Source organism: Anguilla rostrata, chromosome 8 (genome assembly GCF_018555375.3).
Source record: "Anguilla rostrata isolate EN2019 chromosome 8, ASM1855537v3, whole genome shotgun sequence".
Classification (NCBI taxonomy): Eukaryota; Metazoa; Chordata; class Actinopteri; order Anguilliformes; family Anguillidae; genus Anguilla; species Anguilla rostrata.
Window position 1 is genome coordinate 49,466,950 of NC_057940.1, and position 17,604 is coordinate 49,484,553.

The 17,604-nt window shown below is 42.1% G+C and overlaps 1 protein-coding gene across 1 annotated transcript in view; it reads right to left on the reverse strand.

Annotated features, from left to right (window-relative positions):
- The window catches only part of LOC135260401 (atrial natriuretic peptide receptor 1-like), a 32,295-nt gene extending 31,135 nt beyond the window's left edge, over nucleotides 1-1,160 (reverse strand). Inside the window, exon 1 of the mRNA XM_064345615.1 lies at nucleotides 1,053-1,160. Coding sequence (XP_064201685.1) covers nucleotides 1,053-1,160 — 108 coding nt within the window. The remainder of the gene's footprint in view (nucleotides 1-1,052) is intronic.
- Nucleotides 1,161-17,604: the final 16,444 nt, after the last annotated feature.

Genomic DNA, 17,604 nt, shown 5'->3' on the forward strand with positions numbered 1-17,604 from the left:
TTATTTTTGCTGTATACTTGAGGAATTTGGATTTGCAATTGAGACCAAAAGAGCAATATCAGACAAATGTTTTGGCTTTTATTCCATAGTACCTATACACATGTATGTTTTACAATTTAACGGTAACGTATTTTTTTAGTGTGTCGATTTCAATTTGTGCCTGTGCTTTTATCAGCAGACCCCCTGTGGCCCCCCAGGACCAGGAATGAATATCGCTGGGGCTAGCGCAGCAGCCCCTCCCCCACGGAGACCCGGGTTTGAGGCTCGCCGTGTCCCTGCCAGTACATTGGCGTCAGCAGCGGGACCGGGCACGGCTCGGACTCTGGCCTCATGGCGGCGGGGGGGGGGGGGGGGGGACCCAATTTGAGAACAAACTGTGTTCTTTGTTCACTGTTCGCATACAAAGTCAGAAATTACTCCACTCTGACTCAAATTGCGTGCCCAATCGTCAAATAGAGTAATCAATCCAAGTGGAGACCTTTCGCCTGAATTGCCTCCGTTGGCTTTCTTTCATGTTCTAAAGAACTCTACGCGTGGCCTTTGCGAACGGTGTTTTATTTGCCAGCACTGTGAATGAAAAATGGCCGACCTCCACAGAAGGAGACTCATCACAATGAAAGCATACAAATGGAGGACACAGAAGAGAATTCCAATTCCAACAGCCTGAGCGCAAGCCACTGAGTTTTCTTTTGTGCGTGTGCGTGTATGTCTGAAGAATGACTCTGTAAAAGAGAGAATGACCCGGATGTTCAGATGACCTCTCATACTGATATGTGTGAATGGTTGTGTGTGCATGTGTATGGGTGTGTGTGCTTGTGTGTGTGTGTGTGTGTGTGTGTGTGTGTGAATGTGTGTGTGCTTGTGTGTGCATGTGTGTGTGTGTTTGTGTGTGTGTGCGTGTGTGTGTACATGTGTCGGTGTGTGTGCGCGTGTGTGCATGTGTCTGTGTGTGTGCATGCGTGTGTGCATGTGACTGTGTGTGTGTGTGCGTGTGCGTGCGTCTGTGTGCGTGTGTGTGTGTTTATAACTGAGCCAGGAAGATAGACTGTTACCTGGAAGACTCCAGATTCAGCATCAGTCATATCCCACAGCGCAAAGTCTATCTCCCGATCCCCATTCTCATCGATCTTCCAGACCGTCACCCACGGACGAGCAGCCATCATATCAAGCTGTAGCAAACCAGTATCACAGTGCTAAGCTTCAGAAATAATCACATTCACAGTGCTAAAGCTTCAGCAATAACCATCTAATCTTCACAGTGCTAAAGCTTTAGCAATAACCAATAACCAAGAGAAAGAAAAAATGATAAGAAAGAAGAGACAGACAGACAGACAGATAGATAGATAGATAAACAGACAGACAGACAGACAGGAAGAGTCTTGGTGGTTGTATAATACTGGCAGGGTCAAAGCATAATGTCAAAGTAAACCACAGCACTAATAAGGAAGGAAATACACAAGAATACAGACCAAGGTAACTAATAAGCAACACTAGCAGGAATCTGACAAATCAACACGAAAAGTGGACCGAAGCTCTAAGCGCTACTCAAGAGACGGCAGCACAAAGGGGATCTAAGACTTTCTGTACCTGTTGAGAGAGTGAGAAGAGAGGAGAGGGGGAGAAAGAGAGAGAGAGAGAGAGCGAGAGAGAGCGAGAGAGAGCAGGATGGGGGTAACTGAGGTAGGTAACGTGAGGAAAACGGCATTAGCAGGTCTGCCCACATTAGCAAGTCATCCAGGCTAAGTGGACTGTAATTACCCACTACAGACAAAAGGGCACAGACTTTACATCTGATCAGGGTAGGAAGAAGTTCTGACTTGAGTGTGCTCAGGAAAAATTTATATATATTTTATCAAAAAGAATGCAGATTGGGGGAAAGAGCGCTCTTAAATCCCAAGGCCTGTTCCAATAAAGCTGACTTCTAACTTTACTGAAATTCGGAGACAAACCACCTGCCTGAGATAACATTTTGCAGGGACATGATGGTGATGTTATCATGGCAAGATTTAAGGACAATCCTGTCAGAGTTTGGGGGGGTGGGGGGGGGGGGGCTATGGGGGGATAAACTTAACTGTGACATCATCTCAGTTAAATAGGCAGTATGCTCCAAACAATGGCAAGCCCTTTTAACATTTAATAGCCTGACCGGATTCACATTATAGATATCTGTAATTCATTTATGGCAAGTCAAAACGGTAATTTAAGATATCTCAAATTGCATTTTTACTAGTCAAAACATTAATTTAAGATATCTCTAATTACATTTTGACTAGCAAGATTTTTAACAAGTTACTTTTGCCATTCAGTTGTATAAAACTTCAAATTAAAGATATCTATCCAAAAATCCAAAAATGTCAATGCCAGACATCTCCATTTAAATTATGACTAGTCGTAACTCAAATTTGAGATCCACATTTGTTCTGACTAGTCATAATTTCAATTAATTCCTCGGGATTTAAGATATCTAAATTAACTTTTTTGACATCTGAAACTAAGATATTAATAGTCAAAATACAATTGTAGAAATGAAATGGAGTTATGACTAGTCAAAACTAAAGTGGAGATATCTCGAATTTGAGTTATTACTAGTCAAAAGTCCTTTTAAGATATCTATAAGGAAGTCATGGATGTCTTGAAAGGAGATCTTCTCACAGCAAGGAGCACGTTTTTGATATCTACAACTGCATTTTGACTAGACAAAATGATAATTGAAGATATCTATATATGTATTCTGACCAGTCAGACTGATATTTGAAGATATCTGCAAATATAAACTGGCCAGTGAGAACGATGATTCAAGATATCTGCAAATATAAACTGGCCAGAGAGAACGATGATTCAAGATATCTGCAAATATATTTTGACTAGTCAAAATACCTTTTAAGATATCTATAATGATGTCACAAACATCGTCGTTCGACTCGTCACCCATATCAAATTATAATTAAAGATGCACCTGTAACTCCATTATCGACAAACCATTCTCCAGATACCGTTGCTTGTTTCACGCAGTTCACATGTAGGCAATTCAGTCTATTCAAAGTCTCAGTGTCAGTGAATATGCCAGAGGCGTTACCTCTGCGGAGTTCTAAACCGATCATTTCTACGACTAAACGCCCACAATTATCCATCCCCGCCCTAAAGCCTTCATCAGCTTCACCTCATGATTGCGACAAATGAATTTTGTGTGATTGTATGCGCAAAATTTGCTCTGGTCAGTCAGTTGCGACTGAGCAATAGCGTGGCGGAGGAGAGAGCGACACGTTTGCTCAACCAACCAAGACAATGCTCTCACTGCACAGTACAGTGATTAAATGAACCAGAAAAGAACGTTGAACTCTGCCCTAGGCTGGTCAGCCATGATACAGCCAACCATGTGATATTTGGATGGACCAATCGCAGTCGGGGGGGGGGGGGGGGGTTGTCTGCGAACTTGCGAACTGCTTTCCAAACAGTTCCCCGCCGGGGGGCGGTGCACCAGGCTGAAAAAACCGCCTGTTCTCGCTCCTCTCTCGTTTGAAACAGGTCGTTTTGGAGCAAAAAAAGTTCGACTTAGTTTTGAGTGTGCCGGCGCCTTTACCCACAATGCCACGTTCCGTGGGTGATTTCACGCACCGCTTTTGTGCTCGTCTGAATGGGCTTTGAATTTGTGGCAGAATTTCAGCCTGCTGCGCTCGAGCATTTTCTCATCTCCTCCCGCGGAGCTTCCCAGCTCTTGGCGCTGCTCCGCGCGTAATGTGGCAGTTAAGGCCGCGATCGCACTGGACGCACTTTAGCGGTTGGGGGCGCCTTTCCTTAATTATTTTCAACGAGTTCGAAGCGTTTTCTACGGGGCTATTGCGCAGCGGGCTTTCGGGTGCGCAAGGAACAGGAAATGATCCAATTTTGAAAGCGCTCTGAGAAAAAAAAGCACCCCTACATTACAGTCATTCTTTTCTCTGTTGTCCAGTACAGGGGGACCAGGGGTTGCCATTCTCCGTGAATCTTGCAAACTCCTGCGGTACAGCCGTTAAGTAAGCCTGTGGTGCCAAAAAAGCTCATTCAAAACTATGAACTTACCCAGACAAAATGGAATTATTTTCCGAACAGTACTTTTAAACTCTAAAATGTCTTACCGTTGACTAATTACTGTCCAGACGCAGATTTTTGTCTCTGAGCGCCACAGAAGAGGATAAAAGATGTATTTCATTCCAATTTGGTCCGCATGTTTTTTACATCATAAAATTAAGAGAGGCAGTGCGCCTCACGTTTTCTAGCCTACAAAGCGTGTCCAGTATGATGGCAGCCTAAAGCTTTCAGTGCATTGTAACTATTTCTACAAAGTTAGGCGTAGGTCTCAGAGGAACGGAACAGAACTGTATTTATTTACTTTTTATTTAAACTTTAGTTATTTAGCGAGGAAAACCCCCCATTGAGATCGTAATCTCTTTTGCAAGGGGGACCTGACATGAAACACAAAGTTACACAAGACAGTAGACAAACAAGTTACAGACATCAACAACTTCACGACTGTTAACTGTAGAAAACAAGCGGAGGGATTGTGCTGACACAGTTGCAACCCTGAAGTGCTGTCCATAATGCAAAATTCTCCCTGACGTAGGCTAACGGGATGGCCGTTTCGCAGTCACGCTGCCTGACTCGCAGGTCAGCACACAATGCACCCGTCCTCCCTTCCCGTCAGTTACTCAATAAAAGACCTCTCGTCGTTCTACGCCGCCATCAAGGCCCAGCACAGTTCTCCCGTTGATTAAAAACACTAAAACCCGCCGCGGCGAGAGGTGGGCGTCAGGCACGTAGGCGAGGACAAGGCGGCGATGAACAGACCCTCGCAAACATGAACGATGGGGGTGCATCATGGGTGGAATCCATAATTCATAAAACTGACTTATGAATTACGGATTCAGCCCGAGATGAAAATCCGATCCAAATCGTGGTGAAAATATTATATTCGACTGGCTGAATATGTTGAAGGATGCGTATGGGACCCAGTGGAAATCACAAGGACAAAAAAAACAAAACCTTTTTACCACCTTGCTAGGCAGCTCTTTCCTCTGAGCAACTTTGGTGGTTGTTGACTCCGTAGTGAGGGCAGTTTCCACAGCTAAAACCTGCAGGAACTCAACTGGGCAGGGAGAGACGTTCCCTCGTGAAAATGTCAAACATAACCATCAATGAAACTGATACATTTGCTTCCATGCAGCCAGTTCAGAAAGATCATTAGCACGGCATTGGAAAGCAACATCAGTTTCACCCTTCTACCCTCCATTGGAAATATACGGTACTGCATGTGGTGAAAATGATGTGGGATTATACCTCATGCATTTTGAAATATGGCAGGTGGTCTTTATTTTTTTTTAAATATGAAAAATTCTACAGGTCCTGGAGCACCTGTTAAGATAGATGTGATCATGAACACCAGTACATACCAAGATGTTTAAATAACAAAACAATGCACCACCGCCTCCCTCTCAATGAGCTTACAAGATTTCCATTTTCATTAAAAAATCAAACTTTCGAATGCAATTCACTTAAGATTATCTGCTTATATAAGTACATATATCATATAATGAAATATTAAGTGTTTATAGACAAGTTTATACAGTTTAAAGCATTTTTAATAATGAAAAAACTGGTTTAAAAAACTTTTGACTGGTACTGTATACTAATTTGGTTTGAATCAGAGCTCAAAAACTACATCACAGACATAAAAAAAAATGGAATCAAATATTTGGTTTAAAATAAGCAAAAAATGTATCACATCAAAAAATGACCTAGACTTATATGCAATCTATGTCCCACGCTCCGACTCTCCGTACTACAAGGAGGACACGTTCCCCAACCGCCACAGTGAAATCAGCCATTTCCAGGCCCAAGGAAATGTGCTGATCTGTGGGGACCTAAATGCCCGGACAGGCACACAGTTGATTTTATCAATGAGAAAAGGAATAAGCACCTATTTAGATAAAATTTACTAAACAATGTAATAAACTTACCCAGAAATAACTCTGACCACCATATCAATAAAAACGGCAGACATCTACTGCAGCTCTGTCATGACCTGGGTCTATATATTGTCAATGGTAGAATACAAGGTGACTCTTTGGGAATATGCACCTGACGCTCACCTCTTGGTAACAGTACAGTAGATTTTGCGGTCACAGACCTGGATCTATTCTCTCTCTGACCATTTATCGTCAAGCCGCTAACCCCTCTGTCCGACCACAGCGAAATCACAGTCTCAATAGGACAGAACCTAACACCAGCACCCACAACCATCCCAGTAAGCTGAACAACATCAAACAAACCCACAGGTGGGAGCCAAATGGCACAGAAGAATACCAGAATGCAATCAATAATCAAGCAATTCAAATGCTATTAGATACCTTTCTGGTTACTATACCCTCAGAATAAAGACGACAGTCAAAAATGTAAATAAAATATTTGAAAAGGCAGTTTTAACATCAAATCTAAAGAAAAAAAAATTATTCTCCCAAAAAGATCGAAGCTGAAACATGGTTTGACAAAGATTGCAAAGAAATAAGGAAAAAACTTAAGACAATTATCTAATCAGAAACACAGAGATCAACAAACCCAGATTTACGCCTTATCACATCAAAATAATTTAGAACAAAAAGAGATCTGCAAAAAATTAAACAAACTTGAATTAAGCATTAAAAACAATCAGAATCCGTTGGACACCCCAATCACTGAGAAGGAAACTTCACATGCTCCAATCTGGAAAAACCAGCGTGCTAGATGGCATTTTAAATGAAATGCTAAAAAACAGCAGCCGAATACTACAAAAGTCTATTTTAAAGCTATTCAATTTGGTTCTGAGCGCGGGTCATTTCCCTGACGTCTGGAATCAAGGATTGATTACCCCTATATTTAAAAGTGGAGACAAATTAGACTCAAATAACTACCTAGGCATTTGTGTGAACAGTAATCTGGGGAAGGTTCTATGTAGCATAATAAATAAACAAGACTTCAAGACTTCCTTATTGAGCAAAATGTCTTGAGTAAAAGTCTTCCTAAACACTGTACAACTGACCATATTTACACCCTATACACACTAGTAGAAAAACATGTCAACAAAAATAAAAACTATTATTGCCTGTTTTATAGATTTCAAGAAGGCCTTTGATTCAATTCGGTGCAACGGTCTGTTCTATACACATATCCAAAGTGGTGTAGGGGGTAAAGTATACAATATAATCAAAGCAATGTACACCGGAAACAAATGCGAAGTCAAAATTGAATACAAAAGAACAGAATTCTTCTCCCAGGGGCGGGGAGTGAGGCAGGGCTGCAGCTTGAGTCCAACTCTGTTCAACATTTATTTCAATGAATCGGCAACAGTGTTGGAACAATCTGCAGCACCTGGACTCACCCTTGATGATAAAGAAATCAAATTCCTTCTCTATGCAGATGACCTGGTTCTGCTGTCGCCCACTGAGCATGGACTGCAGCAGAGCCTGGACCTGGTAGAGGAACTCTGTCAAGCCTGGGCCCTGACAGTGAATATGACTAAAACCAAAATTATGACATTTCAAAGAAGATCCAGATCTCAGGGAAACAAATACAGATTCATATTAGCAAATAAAACAATATGAAACACTAACAGTTACACTTATTTAGGCCTGAAAATAAGCTCAACAGGAAGCTTTCTCTTGGCGGTAAATGAACTGAAGGAGAAAGCACGCAGGGCATTCTATGCCATAAAGAGAAATTCCCAAATTATACTGTCAATCAAAATTAGGCTTGAAATATTCCAATCAGTCATTCAACCAATTGCATTATATGGCAGTGAAGTGTGGGGTTCGCCCACGGAGCAAGACTTTGCAAAATGGGACAAATACCCCATAGAAACCCTGCATGCAGAACATCCTCTGTGTACAGAGAAAAGTACCAAACAATGCATGCAGGGCAGAATTAGGCCAATATCCACTATTGATTAATATCCAAAAAAGAGCAGTTAGATTTCAGAATCACCTCAAAAAACAGCAACCCCCACTCGTATCATTACAAGGTCCTGAAATACCAAGAGATGAGCCCAGAGAAGAGCCACCTCAGCCAGCTAGTCTTGAGGCTTAGTTCACAAACAACCCCTAATACAAAGCAGCCTCAAGACAGCTCTGCACAATTGACTAGTGTCAACCAAATTATAGAAAAAAAAAAAGAAAATTATTGGGACACACAAACAAAAACACATAGCAAATTAGAGTGGTATCGGGCCATAAAAAGAGAGTACACTGTGGCAGAAAGAAGCAAAAACATTGATAAAATATAGATTCAGTGACCGCCAACTTGGCCATTGAGGTCGGCAGACAGTGGCAGACACTGGCAGACCTGGCTGCCCAGAAAGGACAGGTTGTGCTCACTGTGTAATATTCAGGAGGAGATTTCCTCACACGATGTGAAAAGTACAATGAGGCAAGACGACAGTACTTCGTTAAAATAAAAAGAAATCTGCCCTCAATTCGAGGCACTTTCAGAGGTAGAGAAGCTGCCGTTCCTCTTGGGAGAGAGGAGGGAATGTGTGGCTTTGGCTGTGCAGTACATTGCCACTAGCCACAAACTGAGGGACAGGGAGTAATAACAAGACATAAGCAATGACACAGCCTCCTTTTTTAAAATACATTTTTTTAAATGTTATACTACTACTTTGGCTTTGGCAACATGTGTATATATATACGTCATGCCAATAAAGATTTTTTGAATTGAATTGAATTGATCTGGCCTAGAACCTCCAAGGTGGCGGGTTCAATCCCCAGCTAGAGCACTGCGGTCTTACCCTCAGGCAGGGAACTTAACCTGAATTGCTCCAATAAAATATTCAGCCGGTGAAATACACAGGCTGCACATGACAGTGCTGTCCGTGTAAGTCGCCCTGGAAGAGGGTCTCTGTTCAATGCAGAACCATAATGTAGTGCGAATGCATGTTCCTCGGTTTGTGGCAACAGAAGTATTCTTCTTCTTCTGCTTTCTCCTCAAAAGACCAGCAACCCTGGCCACCAGTCAAAGGCACTCAAAATCAAGCAATTTTATTCCCCGCTTGAATTTTTTTTTTAAATTTTACAAAATCCCCCCCCCCCCCTCTGTTTATTGTGAGTGCATTTCCTGTGGCTGTCATCCCTTTAGTCCCTGACACAGAAGCCAGTGAGTCACAGGATCCCTCTCATACCCCTCTCATGTCAATGTGGACCAAGGACAGTTTATTGATGAAAACTTCTCTCTCTCGCTCTCTCTCTCTCTCTCACTCTCTCTCTCAAATTCAAATTCAAATGCTCTTTATTTGCATGACAAGTAAACTTGTGTTTGCAAAAGCAATGGGATACACAAAATGACAAACATACCCCTACAACCAGAAGAGGGGAAATAGAAAAAAAAGAGTGACAACCCCCCATACACATATGCAAGTATAGATACACACATACACACACACACACACACACTTTTGCTCTCTCTCATTTCCTCCCCTTGTGTTCCTTCTTCCCTCCTCCCTCTCTTTCCATCCAATTGGCTCCTCCTGTTTCATTGCAATCTGAGTGCTATTGATTGTACATAGAGGGCAAGACGGCTATAGATAGCTAGGTTTTTATTGGACCATAGACGTTCAAGGGGGCTATAGATAACAAGCTTTTGACTGGAGCATAGACATTCAAGGAGGCCATAGACAGTAGGGATTTCACTGGACCATAGACATTCATGCACTTTCTCCCCTTGAGAAAAACATCACATTGTACCATTTTTCTGGGAAGGTTCTAGTCATAAAGCCATCTCACAACCAGAAGGACGTCTTACTGGAAAGTTCACAGCATCCTTGAAGTGTTTTATGTAAGCTGGACCTTTTTTTTTGGGGTAGCCCTCCACAAATTTTCAGTAACAATGTTTGTCAACATTTTCATTGAAAGAAATGAAAACATTTGCATTGCAGCTAATTTTGTACATTGTAAAAGCCCCTGTACATCAACCCACACAAGTGTGATTAATTTCACCCCCTAGAAACATTAGACAAAGAACATCATGGCTGCCCGCTAGGTTTGGCGATTGATCACATAATGGCAGCAACAGCCTCAGCGTTGGACTTGTACTGAGTGTTGATGACTGTCCACTTAAAATGACTGTAATGATTGTCTAGGCAGCATAATGACTACCATTTCACATGAGTGGGAGAGAAAGAGAGAGAGAGAGAGAATGAGAATGAGAGGGAGAGATAAAGAGGAGCAGAAAAAGGGGGGTTAGAGAGATAGACACATGAAGAGTGGAACTTCAGTTTTATTTGAAATTTGTGCTGTTTTCACGAGAGAAGTATTCAGGGATAAACTGCCCTTGGTCCAAATGGTAGGCAGCGTGAGATCAGTGTTTTTGTGACATATTAACGGATGGACTTTTTCAACCTTTGCTCCCAAATTTTGAAGGTCCAACTGTATTTACTGCCTGCCCTCTCGCCGCCGTGAACTCCTGCGAACGGCTGTCCCACAAGCCAGCGCCCCCCCCCCCCCCTCTCCACACCCCATCCCCCACCCCCCACCCCCAACCCCGCCCCGAACCCTCTGGCCCTCGGCCGAGCTAGCTCGCGCGGTCAACGTGCTCTAAGGGAGCGTGCGGAGGAGGTCGCGGGCGTGTGCAGCGAGACGCAGGAGAACCCGCCAACCGAATTCCCACCCTCCCAGGACGACGCTCCTGTGGCTAATGACCTAGCGCCCTGCAAGCAATGGCAAGACCCGGGTTTGATACTGACCCCGCCCACTGGCTGAGCCACTACCGCCCTCACCCCCCCTTTATATACCAAGATTGAACATGTTTCTGATCTAGCCAGTACAATGACCACTCAAAAAGAAGTATCTAGAACCAGAAAAATCTTATAAATACAAATATGGTCGTTCATCGGAAAAAAAACGTTGGGTACTGACCCACCCCATAATAATTATTGGAGTGCCTTCCCTGTAGCCGTTTTAAAACGAATGATTGTACAACGCACAAGACAGCATAGTGTAACTGGAAAGCCACCAAAAGGAGTTTATCTGTGGCTAAAAATCACGATGCTGTCACGCCTCTCAGCTCCGCGGTAATCGCAAAGTTATTATCGCGTCAAGCCCATCCGCAGATTACCTTTTTCCCAAAGGAGAGCTGTTCTTTCAAGTGTGAAAATCATTTTTTTAACTGTCTCATGTGCTTGCAGCTGCCATAGTTTAACTGCGCTTTAGTTCTGTGCAACAGACTCGGAGCAGGAGATACATATGGTAGACTCTGTAGCGAATAAGTCAACTGTTTCCAAACAGGGTGCAGCGGTGCAACCTTTGTCATCCTGGGCTTATTCTGAAACTGACTTGCTCACAGTTCTTTATCCCACCAATACCGTGGCTACTTGCCAAAGATCTCTCGCAAAATCATGTTTCTGCTGATGTTATTGTGCATATTTGAACAGATCTAGCTTCCACCACTGAACAACATTCCAACAAACAAATGGCTTTTAGCATCCTAGCAACCGCAAACAAGCTAGCTCGCAGTGTTTTCAGATTTCTTCATTTTGTTTTCAATGGATGCATTATGTTCCGTTTTTACATTACTCACTAAATGCCTTTGAATTGTGACTTCCCTATTTGAAACCTCCACTAAAATGTTTTTTTCATTAGTCCTTTGTGTTGTGCGTCCCTGCTCTTTGTTCTCGTTCTGTTCTTGTGACGTCACAGTTTCCAGTTGGTTTTAATCAACGCAGAGCACTCCGAGCAGCCGACGCACGCAGCGCGGCAACAGCAATAAGAAAACCTATTCCTGTCCGGTTTCGGAAGTCGCGGGTTTTTAGACTTGAAAGAGGACGGAGGCTGTAGCCGTCCTTCGGCGATCACAAAAAGCACATTCCACTGGCGTGAGGAGAGGGAACAGAAATTAATCTGTTTCTGTACGCGGTGCTCCAGAGTACACAGCTTTGGTCCTGACAACATACATGGCAAAATCCCCAACCTGAGACTGCAGATGGGGGCCGGGGGCTGTTTCCATTACATAGATAAAGTTTGGGGGGGCTGGGGGGGGGCTTGCCATGGACGTATTTGAAGCAAGCAGCAGGGGTGGAGGGAAAGGACCCAACACAGTGTGATTTCAGCTGCAACTCCCTGTTTTCTCAAAAACACCCTAGTTTCTGTCCTCCCTCCACAGTGAGGACAGAGCTCCACAGAGCCTTGAATTAAATTTTGGGGAAAAACCGGCACTGTATTTTTTGCACCTTTCTTACAATTTAATTCAACATTTTTATCTGTTTTTCTTCTTATTATGCCTTTTTATTCAGATTTTTATGCCTTTTTATTCTGTTCTTTTATTCTACCATCTGATTTAAAGCACTTTGAATTACAGCTTGTATGAAATGTGCTATACTAATAAACATGCCTTGCCACAGTCCGCTACCTTCAAACTGAGCACTCTCACAGAGAGCCGGGGGCACCCCTACAAAAGGCACTCACTTGTACACATTTGTTTGCTTTCTCTCCTTTTATTGCAACAAATTGCAGAGTCCCGTTTTAAGAAGCGTTAATGACCTCTGTAGAAGCTCCTGAAACTTCAGACCGCTAACGTTACATCAAATTTTGAGTTCAACATCCCTGTCGGTGTTCGGAAAATGTGTCACCCCAATGGCATTTAGTTTACCGTTTTTTTGTGTGCTTATTCATCATGCTGTTTTTTCATTCTGGGGTGGGGAAGGGCTTGGGGGAGGACAGGGGCAATGTTGCAAACTCAGCTAATAGCCTTATAATAAAGGCCTTGTTTATTTTTTTTATTTTTTCTTTTTTTGAGAAGTTGGTCGCAGAAGTGGTTGTGAGCTACGTTTTTCTTTCTTTAAAAAAGAAAGAATATTGTACCTAAACTTTTGTGAAATGTACGCGGATGTTGCTGAAACACATCTCCCACGTGAACAATTTAATCATCAAATGTGTATATGCACATACTCATATACAGTAGTGTAGGCAGCGTAGTGTAGCATAATGGGAGCTGGTCTAGTAACTGAAAGGTTGCAGGCTGCACCATTTCCAGGCTGGACACTGTTGTTGCACCCTTGAGCAAGGTACTTACTCTGCGTTGCTTCAGTATATAATGTGTAGCTGTGTAAATGGATGTAATATAAATGCAATGTTGCCCAAGTCACTCTGGATAAATGCCCATAATGTGTAAGTAGAATATTGCATGTTGAGTGCTTTCATATAAGTGCATGATTACGTACGTATATATGGACGAACTGGTAAGCTGTGACTTCCGGCCCTTCAGTCCCACCTTGTTAAGCACAGTACATAATGTAACTTAACATAACAATTACGAGAACAGGCCATTCAGCCCAACACTGCTTGCCATTTTCCTGACTAAATTGTGCCTAGTGCTCTGATAACCTACAGAGCACTAGGAAAACCTCTGGATTCCCTGCCTCTACTATGTGATCTGGCAGGCTATTCCACACATTGACCACTCTCTGCATGAAAAAATTCTTTCTAATGTTTGTACGGAAAGTACCTTTTGCTATTTTCCATTTATGTCCCCTCCTACTAACAGAACTCAGCCTGAAGAATCTCAGGCAATATCCTTCCTACTACACTTTGTGTTCTACCCTGTAGCCAGTTCCGAGTCCACTCTGAAATACGTCCTCTGATTCCTACTGTCTTCATTTTGCTAAGTCTCTCATTACATTACATTCATTACATTACATTCATTTAGCAGACGCTTTTATCCAAAGCGACGTACAAAAGTGCATTTTCATGATCGTAGACAACTGCTGAACACGGGTTCAGTAAGGTACAATTACTTATTTTGTAAAGCTATTTCTAGCCGAGAACAAAGAACACTATCCTGGTCTAACATCTGCAAAGCCAAACTAGGCAGAAGAATAAGCTAGAGTATTAGGACAAATACAATTTACCAAGAAGTGCAGGGATGGGGCAACATGTAACAAGTGACAGGAAAAAGGGTTTTTTTTTTTTTTTTTTTTTTAAATATATATACACAGTGTGGTGTTGGTTATTCTAGGTATAGTCTGAAGAGATGAGTCTTCAGGCCACGGCGGAAGATGGATAGTGAGGGGGAGGTTCGGAGAGGGACGGGGAGTTCGTTCCACCACTGGGGAGCTAGGGTGGAGAAGCTCTGTGATCCCTTTGGGCGGGTGGGAGGGGTTGCAAGACGCCCTGCTGCCGCAGAGCGGAGTGGTCGAGCAGGCACATAGAATTGAGTCATGTCCTGCAAGTAGATAGGGGCTGTCCTGTTGGAATAACCCTCTCATGTGGTACCTTATCAAATGCCTTTTGAAAATTTACGTAGAAGAATAGAATATCATAAGCCTTGTGACACTTGGTAGCTTCTTCAAAGAATACCAGAAGATTTGTCAGGCATGACCTTCCCTTGCGAAAACCATGCTGGCTATCCCTTAGGACGTTGTTATTTTCAAGAAACACGTATAACTGGTCTCTAATGACAGATTCCAGTATTTTATATGAGATGCAAGCTAAACGGACAGGCCTATAGTTTCCTGGATCAGTATGGTTCCCTTTCTTATGTGTTGGTATTATCGAGCCTTGCTTCCAGTATACCTAAGGTATTTCTCCAGTTTCTAAAGACTGTCTAAAAATACCTGCCAGTAGTTCAAAGATGATCTTGCCTAACTCTTTGAGTACACTTGGGTATACAGTATGCTGTCAGTGCCTGCTGCCTTATTTGTCTTTAGTTTATGTAATTTACCCAGTACTTCTTCACCTTCTATCTCAATATCTGCTAAAACATTCTGTACTGAATATGCCTTCCAGTCTATTAGCAACCTCTTCTCTAGTAAAACTTTCAACAAAGTAACTATTTAAGGCATCAGAAATATCTTTATTCCTATAAAGAAATGGTCGTTCTTCATTCGTGATGCACTGGATATCCTCCTTCACTTTCCTTTTCCTACTATAGTATTGAAAGAAATGTTTAGGATTACTTTAAGCATCATGGGGAATTTGCCTTTCAAAGAGCCTCGTAGCTTCCTGTAGTTCTTTTTTAACTTTAACACACATATTACAATATTCAGCCCTATTACTCTCAGTGTTGTCGTTTTTATATATCTTGTACAGTTTTTTTTCTCAAACTGGCCCATATGGCTTTGTTCATCCGCTGGGGAGACTGCTTCTTCAGTGTATCTCTCCTTACCTTTGGAATAAATTTACATTGTGCCTCAAGAATAACCCTGTTAAACCTGCCCCACTTTACATTCACAATCTTGCAGTCAAGAAATTGCACCCAGTCAATATTACTTAAATTGCTCGCATCTTGTTAAAATTGGCTTGTCTAAAATTCATTGTTAATTTCCCAAAATACATCAAAACAAACTGCAGACTGATCACTAGTCCCAAGTGGCTCAATTAACTCTATGCTACAAATTCCATCATCATTACATAGCACCAGATCCAGAATTGATTTCCCTCTTGTGGGCTGATTGGCATACCGTGCAAAAACTGTGAATTATTGTAACTCTGTATTATTTTATGTTCCACGATTTCTGTCTAGTCTTATTAATGTTTTAAATGTAATGTTGATGTGTACTATATTTTGTATAATAAATGAAAGAGAAAAAAAGAACAATTTCATCATCAGAAATCCCACGCATTGAGTTTGACAATGCAGCATTGATTCCAGACAGTTTTTTAAGACAAGGGTACGTATTTTTTCTGCAAGGGTTGGGGACAAACGGAGAGGTGGGAGTTGGGGTGGGGGTGTGGACTTGAATGGAAGGGGGAAATGGACAGGAAGCAGAAAGAACTCAGATGTGCGTGTGACTCATTGCTCACACTGCATATAGCAAACAGAAATAAAAAGAAACAGAGAGGACTTTAGGCGATGAGGCACTGTTCAGGCAATGTGCACTGAGCTTTCAGCCCCGTTTCAACTACTTTAATCTTATCTGTCTGAAATGTTTCTGCTTGATGGCCAGATGCACTCTGGCAATAGGTAATAGCACAGGGGAATGGATCATATATATGTATATACAGTGAACTCCATAATGTTTAGGATAAATACATATTTTTTCTTGATTTTAACATTTTTTAAAAAGTCTTTGTCCCAAACAATAATGAGCTCAGTATACAGTGCAGTGGAAAAAGTATTTGCCCGCTTCCTGATTTCCTCTTTTATTGCGTATTTGACACTGAATAGTTTCAGATCATTATCATTTCATTAATTTAATGAAAAAGCACCCATGGGAAAAAGTAATTGCCCCCTTAAACAGTCTGAACTGTTCAGTCAGCCAAATCTAATTATCAAATAAATTTGGCTAATTGGTTGATTGAGTAACTATGTGGGTGATTGATCAAATAAATGAAATTAGAATTTTAAAAATGTGTTCTGTGTGTTTACTGAGTTTCCTTTTGTCTGATATTACATTTTGTCCAATGACCTGAAACCATTCAGTGCGACAAATATGCGATAATACAGGAAATCAGGAAATGGGGAAAATATTTTTTCACCACGCATATCTGAAACTGGAGCCGGACCGGACGGAAAAAGACACTCGGTTTGCGGTTGGAAGCGGAGGCTGGGGAGACGAGGGCCCTCAGGATGCCAGGAGGCGGAAAAGACAAAAATCAGGGAAGATGAAAGGACCCCACAGACCTGAGAGCAACACCGCGGCCAGCATGAGGCTGTTTCAGGAGAACGTTCCAAATGGAGAACAGAACGCCATCTACTAAATACAGCACACACTGAGTGCCCTCCGACACACACAAACACACACACACACACGCATGCATACACATGCACACTCACATACATGCTCTCTCTCTCACACACATACTCACACAAATGCTCACACACACTCTGACTCTCTCTCACACACACACATGCTCACACACTCTATGTCTCTCACTAACACATACACACTCACATACATACTCTCTCTCTCACTCACACACACATACACACGCTCACACATACATACACACACACACATGGTCACACACACTCTCTCTCTGTCTCACACACACACACAATCTCACACACACTCTGTCTCTCTCTCTCTCACACACACACACACACACACACACACAAATGCAAGCAGTGAAGGAAGGGTATGTTATCGCTTGTCCTTCAGCTTTGAGGTCCTGAGAGGTCAACTGCTGGAGAAACAGGTTCAAAAATAACCAAATTTAGAGCACACTCAATAATTAATCATTACTCTCAAGGATAATGGCAGTAACAAAAAGAAAAACATGATGGGGTAAATCAATATCACTGACAAAAGAATGATTTTGGAAAATTGAATATTCCAGATTCAATATTTGTCTAAATTCCAAAGAAAGAATTCCGAGAACACAATTTTCCAAATATTCCAAGGAGTCCTGAGGAAGCAACAATTTTCCTGAGAATTTGTTCTCACAATACAGCTCACAACATTTTGACATTCAAAGAAAGAGGTTTATATTTATACTTATATTTAATTTAAGAGTTTTTTTGACAGGGTCAATATACATTAACATTTCTGTTATTGGGCCTGTGTTAGCCAGAGAGGCTCATTTTCATGTGCAGTCCCTGAGATACATGCCTTGCATCGTTATCTTGAAGTTGCAGCTCGATGTCATGCCTCCTAGTTTGACTTGCCAT